Source organism: Taudactylus pleione, unplaced genomic scaffold, assembly GCF_031769625.1.
Source record: "Taudactylus pleione unplaced genomic scaffold, aTauple2 ptg000906l, whole genome shotgun sequence".
Taxonomy (NCBI): Eukaryota; Metazoa; Chordata; class Amphibia; order Anura; family Myobatrachidae; genus Taudactylus; species Taudactylus pleione.
The window spans coordinates 3,036,825-3,056,350 of NW_028285307.1; the positions used below are offsets into that span (position 1 = coordinate 3,036,825).

Here is a 19,526-nt window from a genome sequence, read left to right on the forward strand (position 1 = left end):
ACGGGGACAGTAAGCACTTGTTATACTATATCACCCCGGGGACAGTAAACACTTGTTATACTATATCACCCCGGGGACAGTAAGCACGTGTTATACTATATCACCACGGGGACAGTAAGCACGTGTTATACTATATCACCACGGGGACAGTAAGCACGTGTTATACTATATCACCACGGGGACAGTAAGCACGTGTTATACTATATCACCACGGGGACAGTAAGCACGTGTTATACTATATCACCACGGGGACAGTAAGCACTTGTTATACTATATCACCACGGGGACAGTAAGCACTTGTTATACTATATCACCACGGGGACAGTAAGTACGTGTTATACTACATCACCACGGGGACAGTAAGTACGTGTTATACTACATCACCACGGGGACAGTAAGTACGTGTTATACTACATCACCACGGGGACAGTAAGTACGTGTTATACTACATCACCACGGAGACAGTAAGTACGTGTTATACTACATCACCACGGAGACAGTAAGTACGTGTTATACTACATCACCACGGGGACAGTAAGCACGTGTTATACTACATCACCACGGGGACAGTAAGCACGTGTTATACTACATCACCACGGGGACAGTAAGCACTTGTTATACTACATCACCACGGGGACAGTAAGCACTTGTTATACTACATCACCACGGGGACAGTAAGCACTTGTTATACTACATCACCACGGGGACAGTAAGCACTTGTTATACTACATCACCACGGGGACAGTAAGCACGTGTTATACTACATCACCACGGGGACAGTAAGCACGTGTTATACTACATCACCACGGGGACAGTAAGCACGTGTTATACTACATCACCACGGGGACAGTAAGCACTTGTTATACTAGATCACCACGGGGACAGTAAGCACTTGTTATACTAGATCACCACGGGGACAGTAAGCACTTGTTATACTAGATCACCACGGGGACAGTAAGCACGTGTTACACTAGATCACCACGGGGACAGTAAGCACGTGTTACACTAGATCACCACGGGGACAGTAAGCACGTGTTACACTAGATCACCACGGGGACAGTAAGCACTTGTTATACTATATCACCACGGGGACAGTAAGCACTTGTTATACTATATCACCACGGGGACAGTAAGCACGTGTTATACTAGATCACCACGGGGACAGTAAGCACGTGTTATACTAGATCACCACGGGGACAGTAAGCACGTGTTATACTATATCACCACGGGGACAGTAAGCACGTGTTATACTATATCACCCCGGGGACAGTAAGTACGTGTTATACTATATCACCCCGGGGACAGTAAGTACTTGTTATACTATATCACCCCGGGGACAGTAAGTACTTGTTATACTATATCACCCCGGGGACAGTAAGTACTTGTTATACTATATCACCCCGGGGACAGTAAGTACTTGTTATACTATATCACCCCGGGGACAGTAAGCACTTGTTATACTATATCACCACGGGGACAGTAAGCACTTGTTATACTATATCACCACGGGGACAGTAAGCACTTGTTATACTATATCACCACGGGGACAGTAAGCACTTGTTATACTATATCACCACGGGGACAGTAAGCACTTGTTATACTATATCACCACGGGGACAGTAAGCACTTGTTATACTATATCACCACTGGGACAGTAAGCACTTGTTATACTATATCACCACGGGGACAGTAAGCACTTGTTATACTATATCACCACGGGGACAGTAAGCACGTGTTACACTATATCACCACGGGGACAGTAAGCACGTGTTACACTATATCACCACGGGGACAGTAAGCACGTGTTACACTACATCACCACGGGGACAGTAAGCACGTGTTACACTACATCACCACGGGGACAGTAAGCACGTGTTACACTACATCACCACGGGGACAGTAAGCACGTGTTACACTACATCACCACGGGGACAGTAAGCACGTGTTACACTACATCACCACGGGGACAGTAAGCACGTGTTACACTACATCACCACGGGGACAGTAAGCACGTGTTACACTACATCACCACGGGGACAGTAAGCACGTGTTACACTACATCACCACGGGGACAGTAAGCACGTGTTACACTACATCACCACGGGGACAGTAAGCACGTGTTACACTACATCACCACGGGGACAGTAAGCACGTGTTACACTACATCACCACGGGGACAGTAAGCACGTGTTATACTACATCACCACGGGGACAGTAAGCACTTGTTACACTAGATCACCACGGGGACAGTAAGCACGTGTTATACTATATCACCACGGGGACAGTAAGCACGTGTTGTACTAGATCACCCCTGGGACAGTAAGCACGTGTTGTACTAGATCACCCCTGGGACAGTAAGCACTTGGTACTGGATTGTACGAGACTCCGCGGTAGTTTCTGTACCATAACACGATCCAATAGGAATAACCTCAGATATTGAAGACAGACAGGATCCCGTCATCTAGGTTTAATCGCTTTGTTTTCTTTTCACTTCTCCCGTCGGTGGGATATTTTGCAGCAGAGCCGACTAAGGGTTGAGAATGACGGAACACGTGCGGAATCTTGGCGCTGTCTTAGGTGGTGGCTTCTGACACTTAGGCCCGTATTCAATTAGCCACGATAAGTCCGAATCTGCGGAAAAGTAACACGGGTGACATCATTTCGCCAGGCGGAAACTTACCTCCGAATTCAATTCAAAAGATTTTTCGCGTACGCGGAAAGTCGATGCAATGTAATAGGTGGAAAAGTTTCGCCTATGAATAGCAGGCGGAAAAAAGTGCAGAATTGGGGTTTTGGGGAGCAAACTAATGAAAGCCCATCTGCAGCTTTGGGGCAGCTCCCCCCCCAAAGAATAACTGCGCGTAATAAAAAGATGGACACCCCAAAATCTGACTTTGAAAATGGGGGCAAAAAAGTTCAAAGTTGGGGTACAAACATAAAAAGTAGCGAAAATAGACTTCAGGGGGCTCCCCAAGTTTGGGACAGGTGTTTTTGGGATTGCAGGACCTTGCAGTAGGTGCCTATTTCACATTGTTTAAAACTTCACTTTAGGGAATTTAAACCATGCTAGCCCCCATTTTCATGTACCCCAAATTTAACAGGACTAATTTTTACCCAAAAAATACTGCTTAATGCCATCCTTCACCACTTGTGCAAAGACACTAATACGAACCTATTGACACAACTTAAGTACCCCAAATATCTTCAGTAGGGCAATTCGGGGGTATCTATATTGATCCCCAATGTTAGTGCATCTTTTTGGGGGGTGTCAGGCTTGTTTCCCCTTTTTAATAGTACTTTCCGCCTGTTAGTCTTGCTGGGTTCAGTTTTCTTGTCCTTTGGAGTTGAGTAGGGCGAAAAGTGAATTCGCCAAAAACACGCGATGTAGGCGAAAAATAGATTCTGCTGACAGTGGCGAAATTATCGCGTCTAATTGAATACGGGCCTAAGGGGGGGGATCCAATTGCAGGTGGGAAATTAATTTTGCTGTTCAATTTTGGGACTGAGAATGGGGCGCGGTGATTTATACAAAAATTGCTACCCCTTTTTTTCTTTTTCTTTTTTTTTTCATATTTATTTTTTTCTTGCACCTCCAGAGCAAGTCTTGTTTTTTTTTTTTTTCTAAAATCGTTCATTTAAGAAAAATCAGTGGGACTTGCTATGGGACCCCGGCGCCACCCCTTTAATTAATGCAATTAGAAGTTTCTAATTCGCTTAATTAGTCCTTCATTACTCACCTTCCAAAGCGGTGTCTTCTACATCCAGCGTTGGGAGCCGGCTCTTCTGCAGCAGGGTGTGGCTGTGTGAGTGTGTGTGTTCGGCTGTGTGAGTGTGTGTGTGTGGCTGGCTGTGTGTGTGTGTGGCTGGCTGAGTGAGTGTGTGTGTGGCTGGCTGTGTGGCTGTGGCTGGCTGAGTGTGTGTGTGGCTGGCTGTGTGAGTGTGTGTCTGAGTGAGTGTGTGGCTGGCTGTGTGAGTGTGTGGCTGAGTGTGTGTCTGTCTGTCTGGCTGTGTCTGTGTGGCTGGCTGAGTGAGTGTGTGGCTGTGTGTGTGTGTGTGTGTGAGAGTGTGTGGCTGGCTGTTTAAGAGTGTGTGGCTGGCTGGCTGGGTGTGTGGCTGGCTGTGTGAGTGTGTGTGTGTGGCCGGCTGTGTGAGTGTGTGTGTGTGTGGCTGTGTGAGTGCGTGTGACTGAGTGCCCCCCCCCCTCGTGTGAGTATAGTTTTCCCAGCGCCGGCTACAGGGAAGAATACATCTCCCAGCAGCTCTTGTGCCTTCCAAAAACCCTCAGAGCCTCCCCAGTGATGGATGGAGGGGAGGCCATGGGGAGCCGCAGAGACCACCTGAGACGCCCGGACAGGTGGGTTTTCAGCTCTGAAAACCCTGCAACCACTTTTTTTAAATTGGATACTGAGACTATCGGGAGCGCGCATATCTGCGGTAATCCAAAATTGGGTCCAAGGATTTTTACCTTGCTTAACCTCGCGCCCAATTACCCTATTAGACATCAGGTATCAGCCACATCCTCATCCTCATCCTTTCATCTGAGGAACATAGCTATAATCGGTCACTTAGTTCCCTCAGAAGTCATACATGTATTTATATAATCGCGCTTACACTACTGCAATGCCCTCTCCCTGGGCCTCCCAGCGGCAGCATTACACCGCTTGCAGCTGGTACACAATGCAGCTGCCAGGCTATTAACCAACCAGCCCCGTTCCAGCCACATATCGCCCGTTCTCTACTCCCGTCACTGGCTGCCTGTAAGATGGAAACGATTGGATACTGACTGTAATAGCCCTACTTCCAGCGCCCAAGGTACCTGATGCAGCTTCTGATCACTATAGCATTACCTACAATCTCACTTACTGCGATCTGTAGATGACGGACTATAGAAGTACCTAGAATCTCCCTTACTGCCCCGCTCACTTACTGCGATCTGTAGATAAAGGACTATAGAAGTACCTAGAATCTCCCTTACTACCCCACTCACTCACTGCGATCTGTAAATGAACTATTAGCAGTACCTAGAATCTCCCTTACTGTGATCTGTAGATGGAGTATAGAAGTACATAGAACCTCCCTTACTGCCATGCTCACTTACTGTGATCTGTAGATGGACTATAGCAGTACCTAGAATCTCCCTTACACTCCCGCTCACTTTCTGCGATCTGTAGATGGACTATAGCAATACCTAGTATCACCCTTACTACCCCGCTCACTCACTGCAATCTGTAAATGAAGAACTATTAGCAATACCTAGAACCTCCCTTACTGCCCCACTCACTGCGATCTGTAGATGAAGGACCATTAGCAGTACCTATAATCTCCCTTACTGCCCCGCTCACTTACTGCAATCTGTAGATGAAGGACTATAGCAGTACCTAGAATCTCCTTTACTGCCCCACTCACTGCGATCTGTAGATGGAGTATAGCAGTACCTAGAATCTCCCTGACTGCCCTGCTCACTTACTGCGATCTGTAGATGAAGGACTATAGCAGTAGCTAGAATCTCCTCTGTGCCCTAGATCACTGTACCCCATCTACAATGTGTGCATTATTACCACCAGTCACGGATGTCTGCTCTCACCTATAGGCTTTATTACCATGTTGCCCTATCAATGTCTTACATCTGATGCAGAAAGAGTAAGGCTTCTGGGAGCCATTTCTGCCCATTGTCCTGTTTCCTGAATAACAGGATGACATCTGTGCATGTGTGTATACAGGATGTGCATTAATGTCTGTCAGGGTATAACAGGATATTGGGCAGTGTTATATCTCAATCACATTCAGTCACTCCAACTTACCAAAGATCACAGGTCACTTTCTATAGCCCTACGTGCCGTGTGTTACAGGTTCCCATCTATAGGGGCAAAGGATACAGGAGCAGCTATCATAGACATTTACTAACACTTCCCCAATAGCACCAGGATACAGGAGCAGCTATCAAAGGGGGGCATTCAATTCAGTGCGATGTTGAATAGACGCCGGAGGGAGCTCCCGCAGCTATTCAATACACCGCGCTGTTTGGGCGCGCTGAGGATTTCTTCTCGCACCCCCCCCCCCCGGGATGCAAAGAGAAATCCGACCAAAGTGCTGGATGTGCGGCTGTTTCTCTACATAGCGCGGCATTAACAGCCGTGCGCTCGGCACTTTGGTCAGAGGACGCCGGTTACCACTCCTTAACACCATTGTTAAGGCGCGATAACCGGCATTCTCCGGCCACACAGCGCACTGAATTTAATTGCTCCCGGCGCTATTCATTGAATTGAATTGAATCGCCCCCAAAGACATTTACTAACGCTTCCCCAATAGCACCAGGATACAGGAGAATGGTATGTGGCATGTGAAGGCTGGTGATGAGGCCAAATGTACACAGATTTCTAACCAGGGATATCAGCAAGTTACTATATTATAGATATTTCTTAATGTAGTCATTTAGGTTACACAGAGATGACACAAGATGGCGACTGTCAGCCATTACTGCTTTATCATAGACTGAGCTGCACAAGTGTGAGGGCACATTTCTGTCAGGTCCTATATCATAACAACATACCGTATATTGGCTGATTTTTGAGGTGCTTTTTGGGCATTTTTTGTAAACTGCTTCTGGGCTATAAACCCTCTACTGTATGAGTCCCCCTGACCATCGCCCCCGACCAGCTGTAATGTTTTATGGAGACTTCAGCCTGGGGGTTACAGTACCTCATATATGGGACATGTACTAAGCTCTCAAAAGTGATAAACTGGAGAGTGATAAAGTACCAACCGAACAGCTCCTAACTGTCATTTTTCAAACACAGCCTATAACATAACATTTGGGAGCTGAGTGGTTGGTCGTTCACTCTCCACTTTATCACTTTCCAGAGCTTAGTACATCTCCCCCTCGCAGAAGGAGGCTCAGAGGGGTCTTAAAGGAACAACTTCAGACATTTTTGAAGACTTTGCTGAGAAGATATTGTTGTAACCCGCAGCAACCAATCAAATCCTGTCCTTGTCATAGTACAGCATGAAAACAAGCATCCGATTGGTTGGCTGCACAACATCCTCTTTTCCTATTTACCTGCAGAACACTCTTCTTAAGTGTTTCTTTATATTGTTACATGATGTAACTGGGAAGAGTATAGGTGTGTGTGTGTGTGTGTCTAAAGGCAGGTATCCACTATCCGATTAAACAGAACGATAACATCGTTATCGTTCAATCGCTTATAAATCGGGCTGCTTAATGTCAAAAACGACCAGCTATGCGCGGTCCCGTTGGTCATTTTGGACATCTTTCATCGCCCGAACATGCTGGTCAGTCTGCCGATAACGACAGATTGGCCATGTTCAGGGATGAGGGAAGGTGCCTACACCGAACGACTGATCGCTCAGTGTAGGCACAGCACAGACTGTAAAACGACTGCACGATTACTATGTCATAATTGTGCAATCGTTTCAGAGTCTGCTAGTGGATACGCACCTTAAGCTCTGGTGTTCAGACGGCCCATGCTCTGACAGAGAACATTACTTGTCTGAACTACAACTCTCACCATCGCTCAACGGCTGACTACAACGCTTGGGGTCTCATTTACAGTTAGGAGTACATATAGCCACAAGGGGGAGCTCTGCACTGTGGCAGCGCTGTAGGATCTGGGGCTTGCAGGGATTTAAAATGTGAGGCCGGATTTAAAGTTATAGACCGTTATTGTTTAATCCTCGCGCTAATTAAGAAAGAGAAGTAACCAGGCTGAAAAGAATCCCATATTCACAACATATCAAAAAATAATAAATGTAATATACAGTATAGCAATATTGCACAAAAAAGTCTTATCAATAAAAGAACAAATAATGTCACAAAATTGTATCTATAATGTGTCTAAAGGAGGTGGATCCTGAAAAAAAATCTGGTCATACCAGTAAAAATACATATACGTATATGTGATACTCTAAGGCACAGGTTCTCAAACTCGGTCCTCAGGACCCCAAACAGTGCATGTTTTGCAGATCTTCTGACAGAATCGCAATTTAAATAATTAGCTTCACCTGTGGATCTTTTTAAATGTGTCAGTGAGTAATGAGTACACCTGCGCAGCTGCTGGGTGACCTGCAAAACATGACCTGTGTGGGGTCCTGAGGACCGAGTTTGAGAACCACTGCTCTAAGGCAGTGATTCCCAACCTCGGTCCTCAAGGCACACTAACAGTCCTGGTTTTAGTGATATCCATGATTGTGCACAGATGGTTTAATCAAGTATGGCTATCCCTAAAACCTGGACTGTTAGTGTGCCTAGAGGACCGTGGTTGGGAACCCCTGCTCTAAAGCTGGCCACACACTAGACCAGTGGTTCTCAAACTCGGTCCTCAGGAACCCTCACAGTTCACATTTTGCAGGTCGCCCAGCAGCTGCGCAGGTGTACTCATTACTCACTGACACATTTTAAAAGATCCACAGGTGAAGCTAATTATATAAATTGCGATTCTGTCAGGAGACCTGGAAAACATGCACTGTTTGGGGTCCTGAGGACTATGTTTGAGAACCTGTACACTAGACCAACTTTCATCCAACCAGCCAACTTGTTGATTGGTTGGAATGAAAATCTGGTTATGTATGGGAGTAAATGATGATCAGCAATTTGCTCCTAAATGCCAGAAAACAGATGTAACTGGCGTCAGACAAGTTTGTAAAATGTTTGAGCTAAACAATTTGTTCAAACAGTTTTGTCCATTTTCCGGCGTTTGGGAGCAAATTGCTGATTGTCATTTGCTTTCATCCCTTATCAGGTTTTCATTCCAACCAATCAACTAGTTGGATGTAAGTTGGTCTAGTGTGTGGCCAGCTTAAGGCACAGCTTCTCAAACTCTGTCCTCAGGACCCCAAACAGTGCATGTTTTCCAGGTCTCCTTACAGAATCGCAGGTGAAATAATTAGCTCCACCTGTGGATCTTTGACAATGTGTCAGTGAGTAATGAATACACCAGCGCACCTGCTGGATGACCTGTGTGGAGTCCTGAGGACCGAGTCTGAGAACCACTGATCTAAGGTTTCCATTCACACCTGCAGTGGATGCAATTTGGTTGGAATCCCGTAACCGTTCAATGTAACTCAGTCATGTAGGTTCTGTGTAATCCTGCGGATTTAGAGTTGGCTGAGCGGAGCATCCTGGCGTACGTCAGTGTTACGGTGCCGGCTGTCCCTGTGGTACAGGTAGAGAGGTTGGCTCTGGCCAGTGTGAATATAAGAATATAATATAGCAAAGTTACACCCTGCCCCTGGTTCTGCTCCTTACCCTGTCAGAAGTTGATCAGATAATTTGCCCCGTTATAACAGTGCGGTCTGCGGGATTGACGCTCTCGGGCTGATGTTCCCAGTCATAGAATAATAGCTGCACAAGCTACAGGTCATATAAATATTACTAGCGCTGGGTCTAACCTCCCAGACAGATCATTCATTATCCTAAACATTAAGAGGGGACGCTGCTTTCTCTTATCGGTTCTCTGATGGACGCGGCAGCCCCGAAACGTGCCGTCGGCAAATCTGACCTCATGCTATCGGCAAGGCTCGGGCCTACCTGGGATTATGGACCTGATTCAGAGTTGAATGCAAACCCGATGGGTTAAGTACATCTCCGATGTTTGGCGATCTCTGCGCAGGATCTGTGCTACGCATGTGCAGAGCTGTGTCTGTGGTGATGGTCGCCGTGACCTCTCAGCCGCAGCTTGAATAACATGCTGCGGCCATTTGTGGTGTGGGAGGGGCAGCACAGGCGCCAGCGTTACAGGGGCATGTCAGCCTCATTCTCTGGGCGTGTCAGGGACAGTCGCTGTGTTCTTGGTCTCTGCACGCAGCACCGGATCACAGAAGCCAGCAGAGGGCGTCTCTTTACACAAGATGTCTGCTGCGGCTTTTGCATAGTTTAGAACAGATGCTGCGTACATAGACAGCCACTGACGGGGACACGCAGGGGGCGTTCTGTATATATAGGTACCATGCTTGCCTACTTTTGAAAAAGCATTTCAGGGAGAAAGTGAAAAAAACACCTATGAACTCGGCGGTAAATGGGGTGTGTACTGCTACATCTGAGAGGCGTGTCATACATGTGATAGGCGTGTACTGCTACATCTGAGAGGCGTGTCATACATGTGATAGGCGTGTACTGCTACATCTGAGGGGTGTGTCATACATGTGATAGGTGTGTACTGCTACATCTGAGAGGCGTGTCATACATGTGATAGGTGTGTACTGCTACATCTGAGAGGCGTGTCATACATGTGATAGGCGTGTACTGCTACATCTGAGAGGCGTGTCATATATGTGATAAGCGTGTACTGCTACATCTGAGGGGTGTGTCATACATGTGATAGGCGTGTACTGCTACATCTGAGAGGTATGTCATACATGTGATAGGAGTGTACTGCTACATCTGAGAGGCGTGTCATACATGTGATAGGTGTGTATTGCTACATCTGAGAGGCGTGTCATACATGTGATAGGCCTGTATTGCTACATCTGAGAGGCGTGTCATACATGTGATAGGTGTGTGCTGCTACATCTGAGAGGCGTGTCATACATGTGATAGGTGTGTACTGCTACATCTGAGAGGCGTGTCATACATGTGATAGGTGTGTACTGATACATCTGAGAGGCGTGTCATACATGTGATAGGTGTGTCCTGCTACATCTGAGAGGCGTGTCATACATGTGATAGGTGTGTCCTGCTACATCTGAGAGGCGTGTCATACATGTGATAGGTGTGTACTGCTACATCTGAGAGGCGTGTCATACATGTGATAGGCATGTACTGCTACATCTGAGGGGCGTGCCATACATGTGATAGGCGTGTATTGCTACACTTGAGGAGCATGTCATATATGTGTTAGTCGTGTACTGTTACATCTGAGGGGCATGTGATAGGTGTGTACTGCTACATCTGAGAGTCATATCATACATGTGATAGGCGTGTACTGCTAAATTTGAGAGGAGTGTACTGCTACATCTGAGAGGCTTGTCATACATGTGAAAGGCGTGTACTGCTACATCTGAGAGGCTTGTCATACATGTGATAGGTGTGTACTGCTACATCTGAGAAGCGTGTCCTACATGTGATAGGTGTGTCATAAAACTGACTTACATCCAAATGTAAATGGGAGTATATTTAATAAAGTGAGTTTTTAGAAGTGGAGATGTTGCCCATAGCAACCAATCAGATTCTACTTATCATTTATCTAGCACCTTCTAGGAGATAGCTAGAATCTGATTGGTTGATAGGAGCAACATCTCCACTTCTAAAAACTCTAACTTTAGTAAATATACCCCTAATACTTTTCAGAAAATACATGTAGCCATAGGGATCATTGTGCCATATATCTCATGTTGGGAAATTATACTAATTATCCAATTTTAGTGTATATAAATATATGTATACTGTATATGTTTTTTTTTTTATATAACAGCTACATAATGGTGGTAAGGAGCAATCAGGGAGACGGGGAGATTGCTGCTATGTCAGGGTGTCTCCCTGACAATGATGGAGAGTTGGTAAGTATGATATTATTAAATAAATATATATACAGAGTCAGACACAATCCATCCAAGAGATTGCACCAGGGCTCAGGTACAGATCAGACCAGCAGCTGGAGAAAGTTCGGCTTGAAAGAAATTATTAATTAGATTAAAAATTGGTGACTTTTGGAAACAGTGCGCTGGTCTGATCTATGCCTGAGCCCCTGGTGTAATCTCTTGGATGGATTGTTTCAGTGTATATATATAATGAACCCTTATATCGCGCGTACACTGGTTCAGCTGCACCAATTAGGTGGACCTCTGCTAGTAGAGGACCTAAAAATAGAAATGGAGGAGAAGGGGTACCTTTGGTGCGCTACAACTTTGAGTATTAATTGAACAGAAGAAATTTCCACCACTTAGGGGGATTTATTGCAGTATTAGCTGTTGGTCAAACACAACCCTGTAGTTAGTCTTCAAATCACCATAAGTTTATGTTTTGGATATTGTTAATAAAATAAAAACCCTATGGTAGCCCATAATTCTTATACCTGAATATTTTATTCTTGGTATATCAACAGAGGTAAAAATATAAACAATTTACAATACAAATAAATACATAAATCGCATAAAACAACTTTTAGTAAACCTGCCCCAGTACAGAAGGATAGATGTTATCATCTGCCACCTACACCTTTACAGGTGTGAGCTCTTAGGTGGACTTCTTATGTGGTAGGTGCAGGTTTTTCAAAGCGATGACCCTACGCGTTTCGTCCACCTACGGGACTTCATCAGGGGTAAACACTTTAAAAATATATTTTTTTTAAGAGTACACATACATACATATACACAGAGTACACATACATACATCACACCTATATACATGCTGATAGAGTACACATACATACATACTGAGAGTACACATACATACACATATATGCACACTGATGGAGTACACATACATACACACTGAGAGTACACATACATACACATATATGCACACTGATAGAGTACACATGCATACACACAGTACACATACAGACACACCTATATACATTCTGATAGAGTACACATACATACATACACACACGGAGAGTACATATACATACACACAGAGACACATACATACATACACACTGATGGAGTAAACATACATACACAGAGTACACATACATACATACACACTGATAGAGTACACATACATACACACTGATAGAGTACACATATATACACAGAGTACACATACATACACAGAGTACACATACATACACATATATACACAAAGTACACATACACATATAGACACACTGATACAGTACACATACATACACATATATACACAGAGTACACATACACACTGATAGAATACACATACATACACACTGAGTACACATACACATATATACACAGAGAACACATACATACACATATAGACACACTGAGTACACATATATACACAGGGCACACATACACACACACTGATAGAGTACACATACACACTGATAGAGTACACATACATACACACATATACACACTGATAGAGTACACATACACACTGATAGAGTACACATACATACACACACACTGATAGAGTACACATACACACTGATAGAGTACACATACATACACACATATACACACTGATAGAGTACACATACATACACATATATGCACACACTGAGAGTACACACACACACACACACACACATACACATACATACATTGCAGTCAATATCTGGACCGTGGGGATTCCAGTGCTGAGAATGCTGGCGCCTGATACCCGTCACTTGTCAGAATCCCGACAGCCGGAATCTCGAATGTAAGTAGCGGGGTTAGAGGGAAGGTTAGCGTTAGGGGCAGGGTTAGGGTTAGGCACTAGTAATTAGGTTAGGGTCAGGCATCGGGGAGGGAGGTTTAGGGTAGGAAGAGTGGAAGGGTTAGGGGAGGAGTAGGGAAAGGGGTAGGGTTAGGGGAGGGGTAGGGAAAGGGGTAGGGTTAGGATAGGGAGAGGGGGAGGGTTAAGATACCTACCTACAGGTCGGGATGCCGACGTCGGGATTCAGACCGCAGCGATCCAGAGCGCCGGCATCTCGTACCCATCCCCTCTCACACTTTTGATGCAGAAGCTGGTGCAGGTTGCTAATGGGGGCAGACACTTCGCATCATTATGCCTCACCTCCTCACGGCATGAATACGCGCTTCACTGTGTTATGGGGGTGGGGCTTGTTGTATTGACACCACCCCCACTGCAACCAGTGTAAGGGAGAATTGGTTCATCAGGGGGGTTTCCAGGCACTAGGAAGCCCCCTCTGCATGCGCTAGTGGCTCTGCTAATAGGGTAATAGCTCTGTATCAGGCTCTATAGTAACAGCACAGATCTGCAAGTATCATTGTCTGCAAGAAAACAAAAAGACTGAGGCCTCCAAATACCTTTAATATATGAAAGACAGATAAAAAATACAAATAACACAAATAAGACATGAAAAACCTCAAAACAATGATCCAAAAAAAGTCCAACAAGTCTCACATTATGATTCATACAACGCCGGCCAATGTCCGGTGTATTCCCGTCCCGTGTCCCGTCTATTCCCTGCGGAATGACGCCCTGATAGTACATTTCCAGGGAGACAGATCCAGAGAATCTCCTTTTATAGACTTTACCACACCAGTTGCCCCCGGTCCGGCACTCCCATGCCTGAGTTTTGTGCACACCCGCTCTGGCTCAGTAGTAGCTCCCCAGATGTGACCCCAGCTGGCCGCCGTGTTGCCGTGTTACCCCCTGCCCCGGATACAGTCCTCCACCAGGGGGCGCGCTGAAGTACTGCACTGGAATGATGGGCAGGGAGGGGGCCGGGGTGTGGTGGGGGTGTAATGGAGCTGCTGGTTTGGCTTGCTGTGTGTAATAGTTCCCATCATGGTATTTGCAGACTGAGGGGTCGTTGTTGTGGGACTGCTGGACCACTTGGATCCCTTGGAAATCGAACCTGTAGGCGTATCGCTTCCCGTGCACCTTACTCATGATGTTCTTGTCGTAGTAATAGCGCAGGGCGCGGCTCAGCTTGTCATAGTTCATGTTTGGCTTGCTCTTCCGCTCCCCCCAGCGCCGGGCTACCTCATCCGGGTCTGTCATCTTGAATTCTCCGTTCACTCCCTCCCAGGCGATGCAGCCGGCGTTCCCGCTGTCCGATAAGAGCTCCAGGAGGAACTGCCACAGCTGGATCTGGCCACTGCCTGCAGGAACCCATAAAGAAGAAATGGTGAGTGACTGAGAGAACGACTGACTGCGCCCCACAACAGCGCCCTCTGCCAAGGTGATCCCGCTATACAGCGGTGGGCCCGTTAGCAAAGCTTGAGCACGCTTACAGCGACCCTGCACTAGCGTACTGTGCCCCTGATCTGCTCTTATTGGACCCGCTCAGAACAAGCCTCCACTGTTTTGAGGGCAGAATGGTTGCATTGGAAGGAGGGCGGCCCAGTACTGCACAGACCCACACAAACTTGGGCCCCAACTAGTTTGCCACTTGCTTAATACTGGACTGTAGCATACATCTGGATGGCCCCAGCCACTCTACCGCCTGGGACGGCCACTTACATGGAGATTTTCCTATCCCATCACCAAACTAACAAATGTTTATATGAGGTGTGGTATGTGATGTCGACACCAGAACGTTGACAGCTTGAATATCAACATTCGACATGGACGTCATTACAATATATCTGTGACATGTGAACATGCACGGTGTTAGAGCCCCACTCCTAACTGCAGCCTAACACTAACCACAGCCTAACCTTACACTAACTGCAGCCTAACCCTAACCACAGCCTAACCTTACACTAGCCGCAGCTTAACTCTAACCACAGCATAACCCTACACTAGCCGCAGCCTAACTAACCACAGCCTAACCCTACACTAGCCGCAGTCTAACCCTAACCACAGCCTAACCCTACACTAGCCGCAGCCTAACCCTACACTAACTGCAGTCTATTCCTAACCACAGCCTAACCCTACACTAGCTGCAGCCTAACCCTACACTAACCGCAGCCTAACCCTACACTAGCCGCAGCCTAACCCTACACTAGCCGCAGCCTAACTCTAACCACAGCCTATCCCTACACTAACCACAGTCTAATCCTAACCACAGCCTAACCCTACACTAGCCGCAGCCTAACCCTAACCACAGCCTAACCCTACACTAACTGCAGTCTAATCCTAACCACAGCCTAACCCTACACTAGCCGCAGCCTAACTCTAACCACAGCCTATCCCTACACTAACCACAGTCTAATCCTAACCACAGCCTAACCCTACACTAGCCGCAGCCTAACCCTAACCACAGCCTAACCCTACACTAACTGCAGTCTAATCCTAACCACAGCCTAACCCTACACTAACTGCAGTCTAATCCTAACCACAGCCTAACCCTACACTAACTGCAGTCTAATCCTAACCACAGCCTAACCCTACACTAGCCACAGCCTCACCCTAACCACAGCCTAACCCTACACTAGCCGCAGCCTAACCCTAACCACAGCCTAACCCTACACTAACCACAGTCTAATCCTAACCACATCCTAACCCTACACTAACTGCAGCCTCACCCTACACTAACTGCAGCCTAACCCTACAGTAGCCGCAGTCTAATCCTAACCACAGCCTGTCCCTAACCCTACCCTAATCACAGCCTAAATCCCCTACATGAACCACATCATAACCCTACCCTAATCATGGCCTAATCCTAACCGCAGCCTATCCATAATCCTACCCTAATAACAGCCCAATCCTAACCGCAGCCTATCCCTAATCCTACCCTAATCACAGCCTAATCCTAACCGCAGCCTATCCCTAATCCTACCCTAATCACAGCCTAATCCTAACCGCAGCCTATCCCTAATCCTACCCTAATCACAGCCTAATCCTAACCGCAGCCTATCCCTAAACCTACCCTAACCACAGCCTAACCCTAACCCAACCCTACCCTAACCACAGCCTAACCCTAACCACAGCCTAGCCCTAACCTAATCACTGCCTAACCCTACCCTACCCTAATGACAGCCTAACCCTAACTACAGCCTTACCGTAACCCTACCCTAATCACAGCCTAACCCTAACCCTTCTATAATCACAGCCTAACCCTAGCCACAGCCTAACCCCAACCTAATCACAGCCAAACCCTAACCCTACCCTAACCACAGCCTAACCCTAACCACAGCCTAGCCCTAACCTAATCACTGCCTAACCCTACCCTACCCTAATGACAGCCTAACCCTAACTACAGCCTTACCGTAACCCTACCCTAATCACAGCCTAACCCTAACCCTTCTATAATCACAGCCTAACCCTAGCCACAGCCTAACCCCAACCTAATCACAGCCAAACCCTAACCCTACCCTAATCACAGCCTAACCCTAGCCACAGTCTAACCCCAGCCTAACCCTACCCTAATCAAATCCTTTCCCTAACCAGAGCCTAGCCCTACCCTATTCATAGCCTAACCACTCTACCCTAACCGCAGCCTAACCCTAACCCTACCCTAATCACAGCCTAACCCTATCACTGCCTAACACTACCCTACCCTAATGACAGCCTAACCCTAACCACAACCCTAGCCCTAACCTTATCACTGCCTAACCCTACCCTAATCACAGCCTAACACTAGCCACAGCCTAACCCTAACCACAGCCTAACCCTACCCTAATCACAGCCTAACCCTACCCTATTCATAGCCTAACCACCCTACGCTAACCACAGCCTAACCCTACCCTAATCACAGCCTAACCCTAACCACATTCCTCCTTGAGTAAAACTGTCATACATCCTTCGCCTCTACAGGAACAATCTCTGGAGCCTGCCATCTGCCGTCTGGAGCATGCATATTTACTAAGCGTCAGTTTTGGGTATTCTGGCGGTTTTGCAATTGTCGGATTTACTAAAGCCCAAACGGCGGGGAAACCACAGAAAAAAACACACTTTAGAATAGAATACAACATCGGCTCACCATCAATGTCTTTAACATTACAGTTACAGAAACCCCGTATTTACTAAGTGTCGGCTTTAGAAACCACCAAAAAAACGCCAACAAACCCGCCCCAAATAACTGTTAGTGGTTGTGACAGGCGGGATGGCTTCAAAGGCTGCTGGTATAGCTATCTGGCCAATCAGAATGAGAGGAATGACCAAACACTTATATAATGAGGGCAATTATTATATATCGCAAAATAAGTCACAAACTGTTACATTGATCATTTACTTATGAGGGAGATACTATTTCGTTAATAGATCAGTGAAAAAATGAGAGCAATATAATTTATTACTCATATTAAAGGGGCAATATTAATTTATTATTAATTGAGGTTTATGTTCTGATGTTAATGATGGAGGTAGCATTATATACACTGTATATAATATATAAAATGTAAATTTTTACCAGGTTTATTTCTTTACTAACTTTTCTTCATGCAACGTGGATGTAACCCGCAGGTCGTCACTAGCCCCCACTGTATTTATTTGATCAAACATTGCAAAAAAAAACTATTAGACAGAAATGTTATCCTGCTCCAGAAACCTGCAGCCAGCGCGCGTTCCAGACAGTAGGCCGACGTTTACTAATGAAGACATTAATTGTTGGAGTAAACACATTGAAGATAATCCACATTGGTGTGGACCAGCAGCTAATGAAAACATTTACACATTTGTACACTAAGCCGGAGCAATTAGGTGCGAGACACGTCATGTGGAGAGCTGTAATCTCCTTACTCCCTACTGAGCCCTACCAGTCAGGAACAACAAGGCTGCGAGCCCACCAAGCGGGAACATATATTAGGTGGGGAATGGAACATGAGATGCAAGGGGATTATCAGCGGGGGTACAGATCTGTAATGAGCATTACATCGGTGTAATTGGGTAAACATACCTTGTGTGGTATTACCAAACCCGCACCAGCTTTACGCTCAGCTTATAGACACTGTGCAGACTGACAGCGACCTTATCTAAGCAGGACCCCCAAACCCCCCACACACACACAATATTCTCCTTCTAGAAGTGTTTTCCATTTACCAAAACATTTCAGTATACCATAGACTACAGTGTTTTTTTTTTTTTTAATTGAACAGATCTCTGGAGCTAACAATCAAATTTTCCTTCCAGTCTAATTTTCCTACCACTAACTAGAGCCAGTGTAGCTAGAAGCTGATGTACTTGCCCTTATGTTTTTGGACCATGGGAGAAAAGCAGAATGCCTTGAGGGAACCTAAGCGGATAAATGGGAGTACATGCAAACTAAGCACCCTGGTTGGAATGGAACCCAAGGCCCCAGCGTTGCATGGAAGCTAGTCTGACCACTGCGCCACTCAACTGGCTTTTGTGCTGAGATTTATTGCAGCAGGGTCAAGACTATGGGCAGATTCCATCCCACCACATACACCGGGCAAACCAGTAACTCACCTGGATTAGAGAGGCGACTGCTTGTGGGTCCCAGCACCTGATAGGGGTCTGTAAAATAAATAAATGAGGCTATTAAGGCCTCGCACGCATGGGCAGTGATTGTACGTGTTTACTGCACCTTCTCTAGTGGGCTTTGATGTTGATGGTCCAATAAATCAATGTAAGTTAATGGACCTTTAAACACCTTTCTGGCAAGTGAGGGTTTTGCGTTAATTGGACGTTATCTGCATCATTCAATAGGGATAACACTTGGTGAAATACAATGGTCATCTATGGCAATGTTCATGTAGGTAAGGAGAGAAGTTATCCTGAGCAGCAAATCGGCTTCCAGCTAACATTTATCTAATACATTCTATAAAATGAAAGCCAGAAGCTGAATGGCTAGTATAGATAATGCCTCCACATCTCCTATTTAGAAGGTTTTATCCAACACCAATAATACACCCCAGCATCCTCCCCCCAACACCTGTACACCCCCATCACCATAAATATACTCCAGTGTCCACCCCCATCACCATAATACACCCCAGTGTCCTTCTGCTAACACCATAAATACACCCCAGCGTCCACCCCCATCACCATAAATACATCCCAGCATTCACCCCATCAC

At 46.1% G+C, this 19,526-nt stretch overlaps 1 protein-coding gene across 1 annotated transcript; it reads right to left on the reverse strand.

Annotated features, from left to right (window-relative positions):
* Positions 1-13,889: 13,889 nt before the first annotated feature.
* Positions 13,890-18,985, reverse strand: LOC148473871 (transcriptional regulator ERG homolog; the record flags this gene model as incomplete). Its single annotated transcript, XM_088459347.1, has 2 exons — positions 13,890-14,706; positions 18,917-18,985. Coding segments are annotated over 2 exons (578 nt in total), but the record flags the coding sequence as incomplete, so codon positions are not given.
* Between the last annotated feature and the right edge of the window lie 541 nt (positions 18,986-19,526).